Source organism: Haemaphysalis longicornis, unplaced genomic scaffold, assembly GCF_048455015.1.
Source record: "Haemaphysalis longicornis isolate Haplotype H1 unplaced genomic scaffold, Haemaphysalis longicornis Haplotype H1 scaffold_1, whole genome shotgun sequence".
In the NCBI taxonomy this organism is placed as follows: domain Eukaryota; kingdom Metazoa; phylum Arthropoda; class Arachnida; order Ixodida; family Ixodidae; genus Haemaphysalis; species Haemaphysalis longicornis.
In genome coordinates, this window is record NW_027526203.1 from 167,305,760 (window position 1) to 167,319,005 (window position 13,246).

The following is a 13,246-nucleotide window of genomic DNA, read 5'->3' on the forward strand; positions in this document are numbered from 1 at the left end:
GATGCGACATGGTGAGTGGAGTGAGTACATACGACCAGTTTGTTACGATTCAATGCTTTTAATACCTCTACGCTTCCTTCTTTGCTGTCCCGCCCCGAGACTGTTGTCGCGAGGTTTCACACTCGATCCGCGAGGACAAATTAAACGGACGATCATTGTAAATTTACCGCAGCATCTAATGACTGTTGGAATCCGTTGACATTAGCTGTTAATAGTACCAGTCTTTGGTATTTCGCAGACAAGCTGGTTACTCCACCTGAATGCAAACGAATGAAAACGCAGCACACATTAGATAGGTAGGGAGCCAGTGACGCGGATGAGACAACTGGCTGCCTTGGCATTTAATTACAGCAAAATATTTGCACCAAGAAAATTGACGAGCTATAGCGATCGCCATTCATCACGTTAAAACCACATTCTCGCAATCTGTGTTCCTTAACTGAAAGGTACAAACGTTGCTTTGTACATTGTTCGCGACGCTGTTTCGTCTCACTTTCTCTCGCAGCTTTTTTCAGTCTCTCGCATGGCATATTGTCGCGGCATTAGTTTAGTATGCACTCGTACGGCTAAAGTCAAGTCTAGGGATTTTCACGCGATGAAAGTCTTCGCATCCCCTTTGGCTCTTACTCGGAAATAATGTTGAGGCGTTGCTATACCCAGCACACAACAAAACAGAGTAGAGTGCACGTGCCACACACTTGTCTATAACAGCGAGTTCATCTTCAATGAACTACCTCTGAAAACGGCGGAAACAATCTTTTACAAAAACTGTGAGGCCAAAGGTGGTCGGTAAGATTTAAGAACGCCATGCCATAGTAGTTTTCTTTATATCCTTTTCGGGCGAGGAAGGATGAGGCTAGAAGTATGACAGTTGTGTTACATATAAGTGTGTTTCTCTCTGTACATACTATATCACCGGTGGTTAAGGAGCTAGGGATAAAGGAGTGACAAAGAGGGAAAGGAAAACTGTTCAAGTTGGCTATCATTTTTGACAAGTGACTTTAAGGTACCTGCAACATTTTTGAAAGTACAAGAGCAGTCTCACCAAAACTAAGAACCCTACATGATTTAGTAACGTGACGGGTTGACCTAGTTGATATTCCATTGCTCGAACAGTGGAGGGCAATAAAATGGACAGGGATTGTGAAAGGACAACCCAAGTGCGCTACTACAACTGCAGTTTATTATACAGACACTGTTTTTGGAAACAAGCTAAGGACAAATAAAACTGTGCAGAAAGAAAAAGAACAAATAAAGGGGTAATCGCGTGTGATTAATTCTGCTTGCTCAGACACCCGTCAACCCATGCGCCATCTACAAAATTGAATTTTAATTCAATTTCTCTGCTTGATGGTGCAAGTGATACACGCCGATACACCTGTCTTATGCAGTCTTGAGTATTTGCTGCTTCTCCTTTTAATTTTTTACGTGTTCAAGTTTGCTAATCGGCATAAAAACTACCTCCCTACTGTGCCGATCGCTCGATCGACTGCAGCGGGTGGAGCTGAGATTGGGTAAACCATTCAGGCATCATTGCAATGTACCTGGGACCCACTGCAGTGGCTATGGTGTTGTGCTGCTGAGCCCAAGGACGTGGGTTCGATTCCCGGCCATGGCAGCTGCTTTTCTGATGGAGGCAGAAAGCAAAAACGCCCATGTGGTCGAGATTCGGTGCACGCTAAAGATCCCCAGGTGGTCAAAATTAATCCCAAGCCCTCCACTACAGTGTGCCTTTAGCGAAGGTGTAGCTTTGGCACAAACCCCACAAACAATTATTCAAGCATTGTACCAGGTGAAGAAAAAAATAACGTAAAAAGGTAAATAATTGCATTGTTTTCCATTCATGCAAATAAATTAAACATGCTGCTGGCCATAACAGAAATTTCAGGGTTCAGTTTTTTGGTATGAAGGCCTCTGGTACTAGTGCTCCCTTTAGTACGCGTGATCAAATGCTGTGTGCTGGCCACCAGACCCACCCACAGCTTGGAGAACATCTTGTACAGCCTTCTGCTCAGTTATTGTTTGCCAACTGCTAAGGCCCCTGTTGTCTACCTAAGAGCTGCTTGAGAAGTAGTGCGTGTGTGTGTGCGTGTGTGCAAATCATGCAAATCAGTTAGGCAGGCAGGTGAAAGTGTTATTTGGTGTGTTAAACCCGAAATTAGACTGCTTATCCGTCCGGTTTATCAACCATTCTTTGGTGCTGTCTTCATGTGGCACCCAATTTGTGCTTCCCATTATAGCTACTCAGGACCATAGCCAGATTTTTTTTTTGGGGGGGGGGGGGGTATGGATTTTGGGAAGGGGGTATTTTTCCGGAAAGCAACAGTAAGTATTGCTTACATGCTGCCTGAAAAAGATTTCGGGAGGGGTTCAAACCTCCAAACCCCCCCCCCCCCCCCTCTGGGTACGGCCCTGTAGCTACTGCATGTAATTCAGAGTTCAGCTAACCATCATCTGAAGTGAAACTTTGCTTCTTTTGCAGCTGACCATGGCCACGGTGACTGCGACACACTGGGCCATCTTTGGATGTGCAGAAAAATGGAGCAATAAATTTGTACACTTTAATAACGAAATACTTCTGTTGAATGGTTACCTGTGCTACCAGAAAACTTTTCTTTGAGATTTATGGGCCGATCAAAATTCATCACATAGAGGTAATTGCAGGGCATTATTTTCTAGTACCAGGGTCCTTTCACCCGACCGTGGTTCCCAAGAAAGACACGGAGTCCCTGGAAAACCACACCTTTACTGGAAGTCCCGTTCCCCCAAGGTCCGATCATCAGCAGGTCACGCTGTGCACACCTAGTCCAGCACTGTTGGCCATGTTCTAATCCAGGCCATGTCGTGCACATCTTCGTCTTCCCCTGGGACATATCCCGTGGGATTGACCACCGCCACCATTGTCCGGTTACAATTTGAAACGACGCGCAAGGAGCAGTATAACGGATGAGCAGTTGTACACAAGCAAATTGCATAGAGCAGTTGTACACAAGCAAACTACATAGGCAAAGTTACACATGCCGTGATCCCCGGCTAGTCATCATTTGTCTGGCTGAAGTGCAGAATAAATGTCTTTCCATTTCTGACCATTTTGGTGTTGCCGTGTCACTTCCTCAGCAAGTGTGACAAGGTCATGCGAGGCGACAAAATGAGCCATAATGGAGTAAGGGATACAACAGGAGTTGCAAGTTATTTGTTTTCATCACATTACTATTAGTAGACTACCTATAACAAAGCGACCTTTTCAGTTCTTATGAGGTTTCACTGTAAATGCCACGAAAAAGTAAATCCCTGTTACTCAAAGGGGCTTACTCTCCATTTTTTCATGAAAAAATGAATGTTTGGTTCACTGGAATGACTGCCTCATTAGTATGACACTGGCACACATTATGGGATGCAGTGCAACTGGCTGAGGCCAGCAAAAACAAATTGTTAGGCAGGGCTTATGAGCTTCAAAAACAAGGTTTTTTTTTTTTAATAGTAAGAATCGGGTGAACAATGGAACTTGAAAAAAATATGTAAACTAAACAAAAGTACCAGTGTTCACTGTTGTACTGTGCACACTTCGCTTGTTAGAGCTGCTCAGCAGTATGGTGCTTTGGAGTTTTCTCACAACACTGGCCGATTGGCGTAAACTACATTGTCTGACATGACCCTATTTCTTGAGCATACCCTATATTTCACGAAACGATTACTACATGCTGTAACAAAGACAAGCCAGAAATACAAGCGAGGTGCAAATACGCTAAAAAACGAAGTGAGTACGGACAGTGGGCCTGAGTGCTATTCATGTGCCATCTAGAGGATGGGCGGTAAATGAAGAAATGAAATTATAAGGCATTTATTTTGCCACAGGGCATAGATGAGGGAGTAGGAGTTGATGATGACAAAAGTTAATTGAACACGAAAATGTTCACTTCGCAGATGGAGTCCAAGAGGGAATGATGATGAGGCCCATGTATCCATGTAGTGTATGCAGTTGCGTCGCCTACGCGGAGGCCTGTCACCGCAAGATGTTGCATCCTTGTTGGATGCAAGGCAAGGTTTCCCCATCCGCTGCAGCCCTAGTTAACGTGCTCAACATTCATTTCAAATACCTGCCCTGGATATATCATCGCTGACATCACAAGAGACACTATTTAGCGAGAGGATTGAAACTTTGGCTTAAATTGTGTAATCTCTCAATGAATAAGGCATCATTCGCTGCTTGGCAAGCAGTAGGGCACTATTTTGTCTGGTATTTTGTCCTAATGGCCCCTTTAAGGCGAATAAAAGGTTTGCTCTACAACAGGATTTCTAGCAACTGTGAATTGATGAGATTGATTGTAGGGTTTAACGCGCCGACACAACGCAGGCGATGAGGCGCGCCGTAGTGGAGGGCTCCGGATTAATTTTGACCACCTGGGGATCTTTATCGTGCGCCGAAATCTCGTACACACAGGCGTTTTTGCTTTTCGCCTCCATCAGAAAAGCGGCCGCGGCGGCCGGAAATCGAACCCGCGACCTTGTGCTCAGCAGCACAACGCCTTTAGCAACTGTGAAACTTAGCAAAGAACTGTAATGTTGTGGCACAGCAGATAAGACGAACCATGGTTGAAGGTTATGAGCGATCTATTTACATCATTTACAAAATGCCCATGAGAGAGTCGGTGCTGGCTTCGCCCCCACACAGCTTCTCCCTCGTCATTGTCATCAATGGTCAGCCATGGGAATTTTCGTCCACCATGCCCCATGACAGAATGGCACCTGGAAAAATCAAGGAATGGTCAGGGTTACTCATTAAAGGCCAACAGTACTCGCATTTCAGCTTGGCCAGATTTATCAATTTGTAGTAAGTACCACCCAACGCTGCCTGTATAAAAATTGCCTGACACGTCGCATGCTTTTCAATAGGAAGGGTAGGGACGCAATGAAGAGATGCATGGGCAGGGACAATGACAGTCTAGGGCCGCTGAAAGGAAATGGTTGCTGTGAAAGTCCCAAGGAAAAGCACCCGCATGCTGCCTACAAGTTTGTGAGTACGCTAATACAGGAAGAAGAGCCAATGCAATGGCTGCTGCTTCGGCTGGGTCTCGAAGATGGTGAAGAATCCAGCAATAGGAAGAGTTACACCACTGGCATGGATGGCTTTTCCACATTACACCAGAGCTGTGCAGAACAGCCCTGAATATGTGGGTAAGTTTAAAATCTGGCGCTGCTCCGCGTTTTCACTGTACCGGCCTATCCTCACCAATGCTATGCCTCCCGATGCCTCAGAAGATGATCCTCCATTTGAAGATCCAAATTTTATCAGAGCCCTTGGGCTGTTCGGCGTAGAGAGTGGTCTTTCAAGATTAGTGTAGACTGGGGCCTACTCCGGTCGTGAAAATCCCCCTTATCCTGACCTCTATGGTCTGAAGGGAAAACCCCTATCTTCTTTTTAAATGGGCTACTCCTCCCTTCCCCTCCTTCTCCTACAACCACGAAAGTTAAACCAGTATGAAATTTTACTATTCGTGCCCACCAAAGCCTGCAAGAATTTGCAAATAAGTTTTAGTACCCAGATTAGTACCCAATTAATCATAGTTATTAATCATGATGAGATGTTCATATGGAGAACATGCAACAGGGTTGCCGCTATTTAATACTGCAAAAATTCCTGAACAATTCGCAGCTTCTATGTTTTGATGCATAAATAAATCATGGCTTTTCTTCACTTGCTCGTGTGATTATTGGACCTGCTTGGTACGCTGGTCATACGCACGCACCTTGACAACAAATTCGTCACGTGTTTATATTTGGCAGAGGCATTAGAGTAATATTTAACAGCCTCTGAATGCATTGCAACACCACAATGAATGTGATGCATTGTGCGGAAGAAGCAGGACATGGAATATTATTGGGGCTCTTCGATTGTGCATAGTCTGTAGACGCTTCCTCGTATTAGTGCAAGGATCGTTCGTTTAATTTGTCCTCGCGGATCGAGTGTGAAACCTCGCGACAACAGTCTCGGGGCGGGACAGCAAAGAAGGAAGCGTAGAGGTATTAAAAGCATTGAACCGTAACAAACTGGTCGTATGCATTCACCACACTCACCATGTCGCACCGCTGGCGATCCGTTGGTTAACCGGCCGCTGCTGAAAAACGACGACCGCTACAAGAAAACCGCCATCACGCGAGAGACAAAAAAAAAAGAAGAAAAAAAAAAAGTACGCTTGAGGGCGCAGAGATCACGACCGAGCAGTGGTCTGGTAGCGAGAGTAGGCTAGGTTGTTTTTATTGTGTTTTATTGTGGAATGTCGCAGCAACGAAGCTCTCGTTCCTTGGACTACCCGCGGACTATTCGCGGTGAGTCCGAGACTGTAAACAGTAAATCGAAGAGCCCTAGTACTATTTACTTGTGCACCATCAAACAGCGACAAGTTTTCCCACAGATTTTCCCTAGTTTCCCTAGCCCAGGAGTTTCTTTTCTCGCAGTCGCCGGATCCGGAAATACCGAGTACGTTACATCCGGGAGCAGAGGCAGAGGCAGCTTCGCACATGTTTTCTGTTTAGCGAGTCTGGTCGATTCATTGAGGCGATTGTCTCAGAATCTGCTCTTAGGGTATAACAGGAGAAGTGCAAGTAATATAAACAAAATGTTCAGACGGCTGTATCCAACTCTCAGCAGACTTCGAGCTAGGTAAGTCGGCCGTTATTCAGTTTTCGTGTTTAGTCGCTGAGAGGTCACACGTGTCGTAGGGTCCGTGCACTTGAGTGTTCATATTCCCTACTGTTTTAGGACAAATGTCCAGCGGTGGAACCACGCGGCAGCTGTCAAGCAGGCCTTGGAATACAAGACAGGTGACAAGATCGGCGGCTACACAGTGCGCCAGGTGAGTACAAGCATATCCGTTACAGTGTAAATGTTGCAAAGGCTATAACGTGGTTCAGGTTGAAGAAGTCAAGGAACTGCACCTCGCGGCTGTACGTCTTTTTCACGAGAGGACCGGTGCCGACTTTCTGCATATCGCCCGCGATGATCACAACAACTTCTTCAGGTAAGGTTCAAGCACGTGAGTAATGCGAGCGAGTAGACTCGCTTCGCCTTGGTATTGCAGATGTAGCCGAAACGAAATAAGTTTGCTCATCATAAACCAGCACACGAGCCGCACTGTTTGTGTATTTCGTATGTAATAAAATTACCTAAAATTGCGCTCGCCAACGTGCCCCGACAGCGTAATTAGTGTCGCGAGAGCAGTCTGTCTTGATAGTGACTCTGGCTAGTCAGTGAGCGGAAGCGGTTTGGCCGCTTAGGTAAAATTAAGACAGACTGCTCTGGCGGCGGCCGACTCTTGGTAGGGGGGAGGGGGGATTTTACAACGCCCACGAGGCGCCTGTCGTTTCTTTTTTTTTTTCGCACTAAAAAAAATCATACTGGGGGAAATTCCGCAAAAACTCAGACAGTATTTTTGTTCGAAATGTGCCTGATTGGGTGGCAAAAAAAACTCCAACCACAACCCGTTGTAGAGGTGGTCTGTGTCGGGCTTTGGTTTGAGTATTTCTAGTAGACAAGAATTCGACGAAAGTTCGACGTGAGTACATGTGTTTCAAGGGCTATACCAAGAATATTTTAACCATTTGTCATTTTGTAATTCGCAGCTATAAAAATCGGAAATTGAATCTCCTTGGGTTTCACCTTCAATCTTTGCTTACTTGTTCGTAAGTAGTCTGCAACATTCTCTTTTCATGGGCAACTGCTTCTCCATGCTTACCTTAATCTTCTTCATATGCTTCAAAGGTAACTGCAGGTTTCAGCAAATCCAAAAATTCGAGATGACCTAAAGTCACTGTAGTGGCATCAGCAGACACACACGGCATGGAATTTTTCCGGGAAATTCGCACGAGGTGAAAAACTTGCCAATGACTCATCTAAGTCTCATGATGTCTTCTTAATGTTTCTTACTATGTGGCACTCTCACATCCGCCATAAAACTTGTTTGCGAAACTCCCTCACAAGATTGCTCAATTTGGTATTATTTGTTCAGTTTTCTTGAATTTCCCAAACCTTGGCAACAGGCTACTAACACCACTTAAACCACATTTTGCCATTTCAACTCCAGTAAGCTATGGTGCTCATGTGGTTCCATTTATTCTTTCGAGTCGTTTTTACACTTTGAAATTGGAGAGAGAAATAACCTGTGAGCAACAATTTTAGATGAGCCCAGCTCGAAGAATTCAGGCATCTGTAGGACCTTATTTCACTGAGTAGTCTTTCTTTTTTTCTTTTGCCCCTTGCTTCAGCACCATAATGAGCATTGAGTTGCCCCTCTCTGGTAATTTGGCCTTTATCTCTCCTATGTGTGCTATAAACCAGCACTTTATCCTTGGAACGGTACATTTTGTCATTGTTTTTAACTTGTAGGCATATTATTGTGTAGCCATACTTCTACTTCCCCGCTGATCTTTCCACCCCCGTTGTCTTTCTTTTCACCCTCTCCTGTCTCATGCACTGCACAGCTCTTTTAGTTAAAAAAGTTATAACGGTGGTTTTGGTGGTGCCTTTCACTTGTTTCCAAGACAGGAGAGGATCGTAGCGATCAAACTTTGTCTTTTAATTTGTCACATTACTTGGGGATTGTGAAACTTGTTAAGAAGGTCGGGTGTGTGAGACATAACAACTGTGGGCCATTGTTTGTGCCAGGCATTGTAACTGCTGTTACTGTGAAAGTCTTGATGGCTAATGAAAGGCATAATGTCACTGAGTGCTGCACAAAGCTTTTCAATGAACAGTTCCTGCAAAAATGTGATTAAAAGCGTTGTGGCATAGGTAGGACTAATACTAACAGTTTACAGCACTAACACCGCTAGAAGAATTTTTGTTATGCAAAGTTTTGTATGTTTCCCCAAATTTTCACTTTCCTGAATTGCTCATGTTCACAACTCTATTGCATTCTGGTCCATAGTTGTCCTTATATACGTACAGTGTGAATGAAGTGGGAAGAATGAAGAGGTTGTAGTGAAGTAGATACCAAGGCATTCTACACTCTTCCACACTTTTTTGTGCCGTTTAAATCTCCAAGCAAGGCAGCAGGAGTCCATTATTGGTGTTCTGTCTTTTGTCAAGGGTAGAATGGTTGTGTTTGTATAGTGTGGAAGGACCAGCAGAAGGCTGCTGCTGCCTGGGCATTCTCTAGATGACAGGCTCCCGTCTCTGTGGCACACACCCACTAGTGTTTTCTCTACCTGCATTTGTGAGAAAACAGATGCACCTTTCATTCATTCCTCTATGCAGTGTCTTTTGCATAAAACTGTTTGTGTATTTCCTCGCAGCGTGGCATTTGCAACACTGCCCACGGACAGCACAGGGGTGCCTCACATCCTAGAGCACCTGGCTCTGTGCGGCTCTCAACAGTACCCGTGCCGAGACCCCTTCATGAAGATGCACAACCGATCTTTGGCCACGTTCATGAATGCAATGACAGGCAAGTGGACACGACCGTGGAACCCTATCTTAGCAAATATGTGAGGCTCTCCCCAATAGTAGCAAAAGTCGTGCAATCCTTTTTTTTCCTGTAACGGGCAAGTAGATTCCACGGTGGAAACCTATCTTTACGATTATGTCGAGGCTCCAGTCTGTCTGACGAAAGTGGAAGCCAATGGAAACAGGTACTCAAGAATATGGCGATGATTGGGCAAAATTGAAAATAGGGCCCGGGTTTGCTCTAGGCACTTCGTGATGGGTCACCAAAAAAATGCAAGGGAAATAGGAGAAAGAAATGACAGCTTTAAATATTTGTTTCACAGCAAACAAGGTTGTCGCTGGCCATTGAACAAAAACCGAGAGCTACAAAATGTGTTATTCTTCAGTTAGAGCAAAAAGTTATTCAGCCTTCGTCCCTTTAGCTGCCACGCGGTTAGCTTGTCACGGCACCACAGAATTACTTTATCACTGACGCTGAAGGGGATAAATATGCATGTAATGTAAGATACAACTTGTGTAATCAGAAAAGCATAGCCACTGTTTTCTTGAGATGTAGTTCTTGTAAAACTGCAGAACGTCGGGGAAAATGAATGGCCGCTATTAGTTAAAGTTGATGCTTGGGCGAGTTGGTGTTTCATAATCTTGAATTCACAGCGCAAACAAGAAACGAGGATGATAGGGAGTCGTGCTCTCCCGATCGTCCTCATTTCTTGTTTGTGCTGTGAATTCAAGACCGCTATTTGTGTTTCAAAAGGTCTTCTTTGTGGTATGAATCCATGTTATTGCCAGTGCTTTAAACTTTAAAATTAAAAAAAAAAATTGTTTCCAAAAAAAAGAAAAATTGTTGCTTCCTCCATTTGGCTGGGTTGGTAGCTAATCAATACTATGTGAGGCAGTACTAAGTGCACTCGGGGCAAATTGGAAATCGAATGCCCATTTGAACAGAAACTATTGGTCAGAATGAGCATTCGAAGTCCATATTTAGGGCTTTGTGCCCTGAAGCTATGAGGTGATGGGCTACGAGGCACGCCGCTTTGGTGGGCTATGGATTACCTTAGACAGCCTGAGGATTTTGAACATGCAATGAAATTTCAACACAACGGTGTATTTGTTCGCTGCTCCCATCAGGAAAACAACTGCCGCAGCTCGGATCAAACCTCTCTTGTGCTGAGCACTGCAGTGCGTTAGCCAATGAGCCACTGTGGCGGGTAGTAAGAACAAACGTTGGCTTTGTTAAACGCTTCATCCGTGTCCACGGCTTGTAGCTGGGATAGTGTTGACCTCTCGATCATTTGTAGAAGTACAAACTCGATGGATCGCTGATCCTGCACCGTTGCTAACTGTGGAGTTGCATACTGTAACAAACGTTTGGTGAGCTGCAGAAATTTGAACACATAGGAATTACTCAGAAAGTAGTGCTCCACACTTATAAGCAAAGCTTGCGATTAGAAAATGTACACTCGGCTACAGTGGTGTTTCCTCTGAAAACGTGCAGAATTTCACAGCTATCGCACAAAGGCTGTATCGGTACCATTGTGAGAAAATGATGTCTAGGTCAGGCACATGTAACGAAGGGCAGGCTGTGACGGAATTATTAGTGGTGGGAAAGTAAAGAACTGTGGGGACAATTAATGGTGCTTCAAGTGTTGTTGCACGAGATGTGTGCAGTCAATTGCATCAATGTCAAATCCAGGGGTTCAGAGAAAGCAAACGGGATGGGCTGCAGGAACAGCCATGCATGGGGCTTGGACAGGCCCGGATAGCATCTTGCACGTAACATCTGAGGGTGGATGTTACAGCAATCTGGTAGACCCATTTTGTAAACACGACACGTCAGGCACAGCTGTAAAAATACAGTAATCCCTCGTTATAACGTAGTCAGCGGGACGGCCAAAAATTTCGTTATAAGCAGTGTTTTGGTATAAGCGGCAACTCAACAAAAGCTAAAGCATTTGAGCTTTAACTGCGCCACAGCTGTGAGGAATCAAAGAACAATGTATTCAGTGAAGCAAAACTTTAATCAGGTGCAGGGGTGAGACAGCTGCGCATATTGTGCCTTTCTGATACAATTCCATTTTCTTGCGCCAAGCTGCTCCAAAAGCACGAAAATGGCGAAAATTGCGCCAAACTGCTCCAGAAGAGCCTCAACGGCACGGATTTTGATGCTCATGTCAGTTTCGGCGGGGACGAAAGCCTCCCGCATCCCGTTCACCGCTTTTATCGTTGGTCAATCGCAAACACAGAAATGGCACAAATAGAAAGACTGAAACGAAGCAAGCGATAGCTTCTAAAACTCGATTCTCTTTCCATCCGGGTTCGCTGAAACGGCCTTCCCGATTAGGCATCCCTGTGGCAACAAACATGGCCGCCACCTGATCTGGCTGCTACCAACGCGCTTAGTGCGTATCACCGATATTTTCCCTGGTTTATTTTACGCTATCAGCTGGGTTACAGTCTATTCATTCTATCTGTTGTGGCTTTGAACAGTGACGTTAACGCGGGGATATGGTTTGAGATTGGTGCAAGATCACGGGAAGTTGCGCGGCTCGAAAAAAAGTTCATTGAAATGTGGGGCCTACGACTTCAGCGTGATTTTGATTTGTCCATGAGTTGCGAAACGCGGTGCGCGCGTCTATAATCGGGTTCGTGAAGTTAATTTTTTGACTCGTTGTGGTGTTATGAAATGCTGGGGTGTTGCTGTGCTTCGAAGCGCAATCGCGAGCTTCGGGGATGGAACACGAAAGTTGCGGGCTGTGCTGCGGCGCCGCGACCTGTTCAGGCAGCGCCCAATCGCTGCAGGACTACACGGTTGCCATAGAACGCGACTATAACACTTGATGTATGCAAAGTGAAATTTAATGCCAAAATCTGGGTGGCTAAACAATAACGCTACTCAAATGACCATAGGGTGAACCTGCGCCCCGGGGACTGAAACGGGTAGGCTGGTTGGGCTATGCGACCGTTAGCTCGAAGCTGCTCAACTGTTGCCGTGACTACAGTCGTTTGTACAACGTACGCAGCCTGGGATTACAAAAATAATAACTTTAGCATTAAAACAGCAAAAAACGCCACAATTGCGGAGCCCTTAAATTTGATAAGAGTTTTAGCAGTCCGTCAGTTCCGTCGTGTACGTAGTTACCGTGCTCACCGGGACTCGTCTGGGCACTTGGGCATTCGTAGCCGCGGACCTGCCTTCGCCTTGTCCGCGCCTCCTCGCCCTTCCGTGCGCGCAGGCGCAGACTGGTCCGGTCAACCCGGTAACAAAATATAACCAACAGAACAGACGGACTGCTAAAACTCTAATGTTAACGGCAGTTTGGTTGTCAGTATTGCGTGCAGGCGCAACACAATATCACCAGTTAGGAAAAAGGTAGTGAAGTTAGTAGTACTTTGTGATACTCTTAAAAACTCTTTCAGGTAAGGCTGTTTGAGTGTTCTGTGTATTCAAAACGGATTGAAATGTGCACTTGACCCTGCAAATTGCTGAAATAATGATTTTTTAAGCTCACAAGACGATGTATTAAATGCCCCTAACTGCTCCAAATCAAGATTCTTCTGCTCCAAAATCGAAATTTTGCTGCTCCGAAAACTGCTCCCAAATCTGTTTGGGCTGTCTCACCCCTGCAGGTGCAAAAAAGGCAGTAAGCTTTGGCTGTTTCAAGTTCTTGCTGGGCGTGAGCAACCCCTGCTCCAATTTGGTCAAGCGTTGCATAACGCTGCAGTCGCCGCACATAAAAGGGGCAGTGGCAGTGACCACTTTTATAGCGGGCGTGCGGGCGTCACGGAACGCTACGAGAGTTTCGC

At 45.3% G+C, this 13,246-nt stretch overlaps 1 protein-coding gene and 1 long non-coding RNA gene across 3 annotated transcripts in view; one reads left to right on the forward strand and one right to left on the reverse strand.

Annotated features, from left to right (window-relative positions):
* Nucleotides 1-4,593: 4,593 nt before the first annotated feature.
* On the reverse strand, nt 4,594-6,230 carry LOC144139125 (uncharacterized). Its single transcript, XR_013316065.1, has 2 exons — nt 6,076-6,230; nt 4,594-4,746 (listed from the first exon to the last, which is right to left on the reverse strand). It is a non-coding gene; the product is annotated as an uncharacterized LOC144139125 (long non-coding RNA).
* A 244-nt stretch (nt 6,231-6,474) lies between these two features.
* LOC144139134 (presequence protease, mitochondrial) overlaps nt 6,475-13,246 on the forward strand; it is a 124,496-nt gene continuing 117,724 nt past the window's right edge. The window contains exons 1-4 of one of the 2 annotated variants that reach the window (XM_077671589.1): nt 6,475-6,661; nt 6,761-6,854; nt 6,913-7,019; nt 9,292-9,443. In XM_077671589.1, the coding sequence (XP_077527715.1) occupies nt 6,618-6,661; nt 6,761-6,854; nt 6,913-7,019; nt 9,292-9,443 (397 nt within the window). In that variant the 5' untranslated portion in view covers nt 6,475-6,617. Of the gene's footprint in view, nt 6,662-6,760; nt 6,855-6,912; nt 7,020-7,408; nt 7,554-9,291; nt 9,444-13,246 lie in introns of those variants that run through there. The other variant, XM_077671593.1, reaches the window with a different exon arrangement.